The sequence below is a fragment of the Quercus suber genome, unplaced genomic scaffold (genome assembly GCF_002906115.3).
Source record: "Quercus suber isolate HL8 unplaced genomic scaffold, Cork oak 2.0 scaffold_486, whole genome shotgun sequence".
NCBI classification, from domain to species: domain Eukaryota; kingdom Viridiplantae; phylum Streptophyta; class Magnoliopsida; order Fagales; family Fagaceae; genus Quercus; species Quercus suber.
Genome location: NW_027069936.1, coordinates 63,787 through 74,017, shown reverse-complemented (window position 1 = coordinate 74,017; position 10,231 = coordinate 63,787). Strand labels below are relative to the sequence as shown.

General features: G+C 32.8%; 1 protein-coding gene across 1 annotated transcript; it reads left to right on the top strand.

Annotated features, from left to right (window-relative positions):
• The first annotated feature begins 2,273 nt into the window (after nt 1-2,273).
• LOC112002886 (putative glycine-rich cell wall structural protein 1) lies at nt 2,274-4,445 on the top strand. Its single transcript, XM_024035042.2, has 2 exons — nt 2,274-2,362; nt 4,175-4,445. The coding sequence occupies exons 1-2, from the start codon at nt 2,274-2,276 to the stop codon at nt 4,443-4,445; spliced, it is 360 nt and encodes a 119-aa protein (XP_023890810.2).
• The last annotated feature ends 5,786 nt before the right edge of the window (nt 4,446-10,231 follow it).

Here is a 10,231-nt window from a genome sequence, read left to right as displayed (position 1 = left end):
AAAGTGGTTTTAATAAGAATGAGCTCACATATATTTAGCCACATGATGCAAAATTCAATTTCAATTTCAGATTCTAGACACATGGTACAAAATTAGAACTCTAATTAGGAATTCTAATTTGAGTTTCTCTCTGCTTCACATATTATTATTATTATTATTATTATTATTATTATTATTATATTTGTAACCAAACTTTGTCCTTTTTTTATAGTAATTATTAATCTCAAATCCTCTAGGCCCTGTACTTTGATTTTCGAACAAAGTTCTCCTCCAAAATAATTGCTTTAATAAGAGATATTAATTACCATACAATAATAGATATTACTCGAAAAATTTTCAAATTACTATATAAAAATAGATAAAACTCCCATCATTTTTTTTATAAAAAATAAAATGATATTGCCTGAAAGTTTGGTAAAAAAAATTGTACTTGGCCCTCCCAAAATTGGAAATCAATCCTATCAAAACTTAACAATTAAAATGACCGCATAGCTCATATATGTCGCTGATGGCCCCATTCTCGAAACAAGAACAAAAATCTCTCTTTACTAACAAAACAATAACAAATCCTTTTGTGAAAAAAAAATTCTCTAATCAGCCAAAAAGCAAATGAATCATCCATTATAACTATGTATTTCATATAACATTTTGGTTATTTGTTTATTTGTGACTGAAAATTTATTAACGTTTGGGACTCTAGAATAATTTGGATGCTATTGTGTTGTCTTGCTCTACCTAAATAATAGTTTGGGTGCTTCTAATTTTTTTTAACCATCAGCACAGCAAGATGACTTCACAATTGGTAATCATTATTGATTATATATTTTTATGCAGTAATTAATTATCAATTACAATAATTAAATCATTAGTTAAGTTCACATATATTGGAGTTTCTTATTCTTAGTTTTGAATCTTTTGATCCTTGGCACAAAAATCCTTTTTTTTTTTTAATTGATGATATTTGCTATTTATGTGCAAGAATTCACAAATCATGAAAAGCGACTATTGAAAGTAGAACTTCACCGTTATAAGCATAATGTAATTCAACATTTGGACTTCAAAAAATTTGTTATATATTTTTGAATTACATAAAAGGCTAGTAAAGAGTAAGGACTAGAAAATCAATGACTTACTATTTTGTTTTGTTGAGACCCATTTTGGCAAAAAAAGAAAAAGGCTAATGGCAAAAAGAAGCCCAACAATATAACAAAGGGTGAAGAAAGAAGAATTAGCAAAGTAAGAAAAACCATTAGATCCGAATGGCAGGAACAATGGTACACAGGCCCACAAAATAGTAAAAATGTCCTAAAGAAAACAAATGAGCCCAAGAGAGCCCCAAGGAAGGAAGTAGTAAGCCCATAGAAATTGTAAGAAGTAGAAAGCAAGCAAAAATGGGCTGGAGGAACCTAAAGAAAGGAATTAGTAAAGGGGGTTGGTGCAAAAGCCAACAAACCTCAAAAGTAAAAGATATGGTAATTGGGCCGAGGAAGCCCAAAAGATTTAGCAAAAAGCTCATGGGAACGTAAGAATAGAATGGACCAAGGATGTCCAAAGGAATAAAGCAGGTCGAGAATACCCAGAGAAATAAAATGGGCCAAGGAAGCCCAAGATGATATGAACTAAGTAAAGAAAAAATAAATACATGGCAGGCCCAAAGGAGGCCTAACAAGCACAACTAAGCAATGCATGGTAGAAACAATACAGTAGCATGGCAGAAATATTAATCGACCCACAAACCAGCTGTAAAAGGAAACAAGGGCCGAATTGAGGAAGAAAGGGCCCATGCCCAAGCAAGACCCAGCCTAGAAAAGAAACGAGATGCAAAGAATGAAGACCCAGACTCACCCATGCCACAAAGGGTTAAAAATAAGCAACAGAAACGCACAGCAAGACCAAACAAACCCACAGGCAATGGCAAAAGCGTGAACATCAGACAAGCTAGACTCACATGGGAGTGAAGCATGCACAAGACTCAAGCACCACACACTTGTACTCAGCCAATACAAGCGCGGTGGGCCATAGGTCAAAGATAAGAAAATGTATGGTCTGGCAGTAGGGAGAAAGGGGAAGTCTATTCCAAGATTTCCGCTCAAGCTCTTTTAGGGAAAATGTCTTGCTGGAATGACATACTACCCAAAAGAGAGAAAGATGAGTTGGAATCACTAGGTGCATGCCATAGGAGTGAGTGAGAAAGCGCTTACCCCTTATTCAGTTGGGGATGCTACGGAAAGCAAGAAAAAAAAAAAAAAACTCTTTTTGTCTGGGAATGGAACATGGAACAGCTAACACAGAGTAGTGGTGGTGACTATGCAGCCAGCAGACCAACGAGTGGCTCAGGAAGGACATCCACACCAGGCCAAAGGTAGTTGAGAGATAAAATAGTAAACCTAATCACGACAAGCAATATAAAAAGGCCTTAGTTGTGCATAGTGAAGGAGAACAACAATAACAACAGGAGGAAAAACAAGAGGGTAGAACGAAGACATAGAAAGAAATAGAAAGCAGAAAGAAAAATAGAGAGAATAAGTAAGGAAAGAAAGAAAAACAAGAGACTGGGAAGTGAAGTGAGAAAACAAAAGTGTGATAAGGCATGCAACAATAGGCTTCTCCTTTCTCTCCCTCTCAACAGTCTACTCTCTAGCCAACTAAGAGATTCGAGAATAAGCCACTTAGGTTCATTATTCCAAAGTAGGCAATTTCTATGGTAGGATTGCCCTGTGAGGTTGCCCACATTGGAGATTAGTTCCTTTCTTGGACTTAAATCAGCCAAGGAACTAAGTCTAGCAGACTAATCCCCTTTCCCTCTTTTATCATGATTGTTTAAGCATTAAAATTGCTCTTTTCATTGTTGCTAACTTGTTTCTGCCATACTCATATTATCACATTTTCTTCCTGTTGCAAAGTTGTTTAAATATTATCTTTGGTTGACAGCAAGTGTTTTAGTTAGAATATCTTTTTTATCCTCTTATATTATGTGTCTCCTGCCATAACACTTTTTGTGACAACATCCCTTGCCGTGAGCACGTGACCAAGATCTACGCAAAGGGATCCTAACTTGTGCACAAGCTGGCTTGAGGTAAATTTCAATTGAGCCAGTCCCGACTCTCCAACCCTAGAACTATTGGGCCATAGTACGGCAAGAAACAACCCAATCCAAAATACAAAAAGGCCCACCACATGTTTATAGAGTAGTTATATTTGTATTTACTCTTTCGCTTACTACTGAAACTATTTCAAACAAGCATTTTCAATCATAAATATTACCAAAACTCAAATTCGCAATGAAATGGAAAGTGCTATTCTAGTGGACATTCTAATTTATACATTAAAGGAAATTATTGTGAAATATAGTGCAAAATAATCATAGATGATTTTAGGACTCAAAAGACTATCAAGTTCCATTTTGATATATCATAAATGATTGAATTGATACGTACTAAGAAACATTTATATGTTCCTTTTGTTTTGTTATATTTTATTAATACTGAATAAGTGAACCTATACGTACTTATTTTACTTTTCAGTATTAACATATTCCTTTTTTTTTTTTAATGATAAAAATTATTAAAAAAAAAAAAAAAAAAAAAAAACACATGTTCGTGTTATCTGGCCATCCAAGGTCAAATTCATGAATTATACCGTGAATGAACCGGGATATCAAGTCGTCATTTGCAACAATCATACAGATCATTATTTCAAACTACAACATAATTATATAAATTTATTAGAACTTTTATTATAAACTCACATTGCTTAAAATAGTTATTCATTGAGTGCTTCATAGTTCAATACATTGAGTGCTTCATACATAGATTCACCAAAGGTCACCATCGTACACCCTCGCTGTGATGGTCACTCCACAATTATAAGTACTTGTAGAGTATAAGGGGCAAGGGTTAAGGTTCAAGTCTCTAAAAGTAAGTTTCACACACATATACACTCAGATTAAGTTAGAGTAGAAATTCTATCTTGTAAAAAAAATAAAAATATAAAAAAAGATTCACCAAAGGTCTACACTAGAGAGACCATCATAATTCAATAAGGATACATATTTGAAAATACAAAGATAACAAACTTCCCACACTTGAGATTTGAAGGGAAGTATTTATTCTATAAAATAGTTAAATTGAGACAGTGGTAGACCTTAAGTGGAAAGGGATGATGAGTGTGGTAGTGGTGATGGTGATGGTGATGGTGAGGGCAAGGGTGGCAGTAGAGGTGATGGCGATGGTGATGGTGGCAGTAGAAGGGATGGCGTAGGTGGCGATGGTGGAGATTTTGGTGGTGGTGGTGGTGGTGGTAGTGGTGATGGCGAGGGTGGCAATAACAGTGGTGATGGAGGGGATGGAAAGGGTGGCGGTGGTGGTGATGGAGATTTTGGTGGTGCAAGTAATGGAGATGTTGTTGGTAAAACATGGTTTGTATCACATACAAATCAAAAGTAGTGGAAAAATTAACGGATCTACATCATTCATAATTGATAACACGTACTATGTAAATTTTAAAATTTAAGAATAAGAAAGCGTACCTTGGTGCAGTAAAATTCAAAACCAAAGATTAGAAATACTTGAGAACACTTTTAATCTTCACTGCAATTCCACTTATGCCCAAGAAGTGTGGTCTCTCAATCAGTTTATAAGTATGTGTTCAAGGGAGAATAAGAGAGTGGCTTACACTCACATACACATAATTTCCTTCAACTACAAAATTTTGTATGTTTCTCTCCTATATATAACTGGTTATCTAATTGGGCTAACCTTTTAAGCCATTCCAATTGGGTTTTAGTATGTAGCTTAGAGTGAGACCAAAAGGGACAAATTAGACACTAGCTCCAATGGGTTTTGAGCATTTCTGTCAACTCTTAACAAGTCCAAAATTACCATTAATTATATTTAATATCATTATATAATTATAATTGCAATTAGGCCTTATTAATAAATTATATCCCAAAACTTTATTATACATACAACTCCTTCATTAAAATATTCGTAATAAGACAAAGTCATGAATGTTGACTGCCATTTTGAAGATTACTACATCTTGATATTTGAGTACTCAGTTTAATCCTTTAAGTTATTCATCATATATTTATGAAATCCAATTTTATGAGTATATACTTTAGTAACTTCTTACTAAAGTGGTAGTTACTAAAGTGGTTAGGTCTAAATAACCAAACTCATTAAACTTGTCTCAAGGAAATATTTTATATATCTGTTAAGAGATTATGAATTTCATCTTGAGAATATATGTTCCTTCAACATTAAATGTGGCTACCCAACATACTAAGGTTTTGATCGTTACTTTAAATCTCACTCCTGATATATCAAAACAACCTACACTTCATGATCAAGTTCATTATTCTCTCAGGATTGAGAATTCATGTAAATAGAAGTCGTGAGATTTATTATTCATTTAACAATCGTTAGTAGAATAATAAATCTCACAGTGGTCCAGTTCAATATGTCTTAACACTTAAAACATATCAACATATCAACTAAAAGTCTCCACTTCTATGATCAAGACAAATCATCTTAGTTAATATATTATAGTCTTCGCAAATGAAATGCCCAATTTCCTATCGACTACGAACTAAAATTATGAGTTTACAAATAACTTGTGATTTATATCTTCTGTGACTATACCACATAAATCACATACTATGCATCTCATAGACTATATGATAATGTCCAAATATTCATGTTGCCATTATTTTAGATAATAATAAAACAACTTTATTACACAGAACATAATGTCATACATGGCATCATACAATAGGATTTAAAAGGCACACATCCTAACAGATATAGGCAATGGAAGGAACAGTGACCATGGTAGTGGAAATTTTGGTGGAAAGAATGGTAAATGTGGCCAAACAAAGATGTAAGGCTTATCACCTACCACATTAGTGGCGATGAGACAAAATGTTATAGCATAAATCACGTGAGGCCAGTGCCTCAAGTGTCCAAGGCATCCATTTCCAGTAATTCAACTTTAATCACAAGAAAATTAGTCCTTAAGCTTTCATGGCAATGATGGGAGCTAATCCTTTATAAACAGATTCATTGACAATAGTATCTTTATTTCATAANACAGAACTAGGATTTGAACCTGGGGGGGGCCAAAGGTTAAAAAAAAATATATATATATATATATATATATATGAAAATAAAAACTATTACTTATTTCATATTCAACAAAATACTACATATAAAATAAGTGTTTCTTAAACATTTGATATTATAAAAATGTCGACAAAGTATAACATACAAAATAAACATTTTTTTTCATATTTCAACACATTTATCAAAATGGAACTTGACGCTCTTTTAAGTCTCAAAAGTCGTCTATGATTGATTTTGTACCAAATTTTGCAGCAATCTCCTTCTCAATGTACAAAATCATAGATTCCATTAGAAAATCATCTTCCATCTTGTTGCGAAGCCTATTCTTGAAATTTTCAAGTACCTTTTGTATGTGTTAAGACTGGTTCATCAAATCTGTCATGGCTTGCTCGGAAGCTCTATGAAAAGAGTCAGGTTCTTTCCCCATATGATTCAAAAAGGAACAACTATTTCCATCATTAACTTTCTTCCAATTCCGAAATCCATCCTTAGTGAATACATGACTCCTAGAATTCCCAGTTGGCTTGTCAAAGAGAAAGCATAGTAGAGAAAAAGCAGCATCTTTACTAGGTGAATATTCAAGTCATGTACTAAATTCCTTAATTGCAAACCAGGAATGTTTAAATTTACGAGAATGACTTCCAAATTTAGTTTTCTTGTACTCATCTAGTTTAGGTTGGTATGGACCAAGCTTAATGTAAGCTCGTCGAATTTCATCCCGTTCATTAGCATCATATTCCCATATTTACTTGCGCATTCCAGGATCACACACAACACTTGTACTTTCGTCAATGGTGACATTTGGAACTTCTATTTGGAGATTTTCAGAAACTGGGACATCAACGCTAGGGGTTGGCAATCTTGCATCATCAGCTATGACTTCAGAATTATTTAGATTTTTTCTTTTGAAAAAATTTAATATTGTAGTGGACTTACTCATGATCTACAAATTTTTGAAAAAAAAAATGTTTCATTATTTCCATATCTTGTAGTTCTATACACCAACTAAAAAAAAGGGACTTCTCAACCAAATAAAAAAAAAAAAAATCTAAAACCAAAATAATCACAAACAGATAAGCACAAGTTTATATATATTACTAATATTAGCCACATTACACAAAGTGACAAAGACAAAGTTCACAAGTTCATATATATATATATATATATATTACTAATATTAGCCACATCACACAAAGTGACAAAGACAAAATTTTTGATAAAAGCAAAACAATTAGACCAAAGACTTGGTCAATTGGTCTCACAAAAAACTCATTTATGACTTGCCATTTGCCAAAGACTAGTCTTCACAGTTAACAGTATTCATAAATGACAAAACAGTGACTACCAAAGACTACTCTCACAAATTCACTATCACAATTTAGTACTCACATCCTACTATCCTGGTCCCACTTTATTTCTTTATAGATAAAACCAAAACAAAACCAAAAAAAAAAAAAAAGTTACAAACACTGAAAGTACCGGTCCACACAATGACACAATCACAAAAGCCACAAACAATTACACAGTAGTCAAGTCAATACAAAGCCACAAACACAACTAGTCTACGGTTCACTGTCCACACATGACACAACACACCAATCCATAAAATAAAATTAAAAAGCCACAACTCACAAATAACAGTCAACACAGTTCATAAAAAAACACAGAGGGCTAACCGGCTGGTAGAGCAATATAGCAAATAGCAAAGACAAAAAAACAAAAATATGAACTTGAGAGAGGAGAGAAATTTCTTAGATTTACCATGTGTGACTGTGATCAAGGATCTGAGGAGGAGTAGTAGCAACAACAATCTGGATTTGATATGAGGAAAAGAGCAGTAGCAGTAGCAGTGATGGAGGAGGGGAGGCGTTGATGCTTGATGAGGATGAGTGGAGGAAGAGTGAGGTTAGGTTAAAATTTTGAGAATTATAATTTAGGTTTTCAGTCCATATTTATTTTTATTTTGTAGTTTTTAGTTTGTGATTGTTGGTTTTTTTTTTTTTTTTAACTAGTCGGTGATTTTTTCAGATTGATTTGTATTCCAGTTTTTTTTTTTTTTTTTTAATAATTTTGGGGGGGGGCATTAGGATGAAAATTTAATATCCTAATTTTTATTTTTTTTTTTTTTGGTTTTGTTTTGGTTTTATCTATAAAGAAATAAAGTGGGACCAGGATAGTAGGATGTGAGTACTAAATTGTGATAGTGAATTTGTGAGAGTAGTCTTTGGTAGTCACTGTTTTGTCATTTATGAATACTGTTAACTGTGAAGACTAGTCTTTGGCAAATGGCAAGTCATAAATGAGTTTTTTGTGAGACCAATTGACCAAGTCTTTGGTCTAATTGTTTTGCTTTTATCAAAAATTTTGTCTTTGTCACTTTGTGTGATGTGGCTAATATTAGTAATATATATATATATATATATATGAACTTGTGAACTTTGTCTTTGTCACTTTGTGTAATGTGGCTAATATTAGTAATATATATAAACTTGTGCTTATCTGTTTGTGATTATTTTGGTTTTAGATTTTTTTTTTTTTTATTTGGTTGAGAAGTCCCTTTTTTTTAGTTGGTGTATAGAACTACAAGATATGGAAATAATGAAACATTTTTTTTTTCAAAAATTTGTAGATCATGAGTAAGTCCACTACAATATTAAATTTTTTCAAAAGAAAAAATCTAAATAATTCTGAAGTCATAGCTGATGATGCAAGATTGCCAACCCCTAGCGTTGATGTCCCAGTTTCTGAAAATCTCCAAATAGAAGTTCCAAATGTCACCATTGACGAAAGTACAAGTGTTGTGTGTGATCCTGGAATGCGCAAGTAAATATGGGAATATGATGCTAATGAACGGGATGAAATTCGACGAGCTTACATTAAGCTTGGTCCATACCAACCTAAACTAGATGAGTACAAGAAAACTAAATTTGGAAGTCATTCTCGTAAATTTAAACATTCCTGGTTTGCAATTAAGGAATTTAGTACATGACTTGAATATTCACCTAGTAAAGATGCTGCTTTTTCTCTACTATGCTTTCTCTTTGACAAGCCAACTGGGAATTCTAGGAGTCATGTATTCACTAAGGATGGATTTCGGAATTGGAAGAAAGTTAATGATGGAAATAGTTGTTCCTTTTTGAATCATATGGGGAAAGAACCTGACTCTTTTCATAGAGCTTCCGAGCAAGCCATGACAGATTTGATGAACCAGTCTTAACACATACAAAAGGTACTTGAAAATTTCAAGAATAGGCTTCGCAACAAGATGGAAGATGATTTTCTAATGGAATCTATGATTTTGTACATTGAGAAGGAGATTGCTGCAAAATTTGGTACAAAATCAATCATAGACGACTTTTGAGACTTAAAAGAGCGTCAAGTTCCATTTTGATAAATGTGTTGAAATATGAAAAAAAATGTTTATTTTGTATGTTATACTTTGTCGACATTTTTATAATATCAAATGTTTAAGAAACACTTATTTTATATGTAGTATTTTGTTGAATATGAAATAAGTAATAGTTTTTATTTTCAATATATATATATATATATATATATATTATTTTTTTTTAACCTTTGGCCCCCCCCAGGTTCAAATCCTAGTTCTGTCCCAGCCTTTTTTAATGAACTATATTTTATGACTTGATAAAAATGGCAATCTTGAAATTTAATCTACCAGTATCAGATATGTGGAAACAAATATAAAAGAAACTAAAACTTGCTTGGGTCGGCTGTTAACAAAAAATGGAACTTGCTAGGTTTCATTACATATATGGAATATGGTACACTTTTCTGAATAAAGCATTGATGGTGACTAGCTTTATGCATTTATCCATTGAGCAGGTTTGGTATAAAACACGCATAATTTATTGGAGCCTTTGCTTTAATTTATACCAGCTTTATGCTACTCTTCTAATATACAGCTAGTTCTATGATACAGTGAACAAAAGCTTTTCCCCCTGACTTTATTTAGAATGCAAATTTTATGATACACTTTTGCAATGAAGCCTAGTCTTTATGATTTATAATTGCATGCCACAAAAAAAATGTATACTTTGTCATATTCTGTGCTATGGTACTTATCTATGAATATATTTATTTGGGGTTAA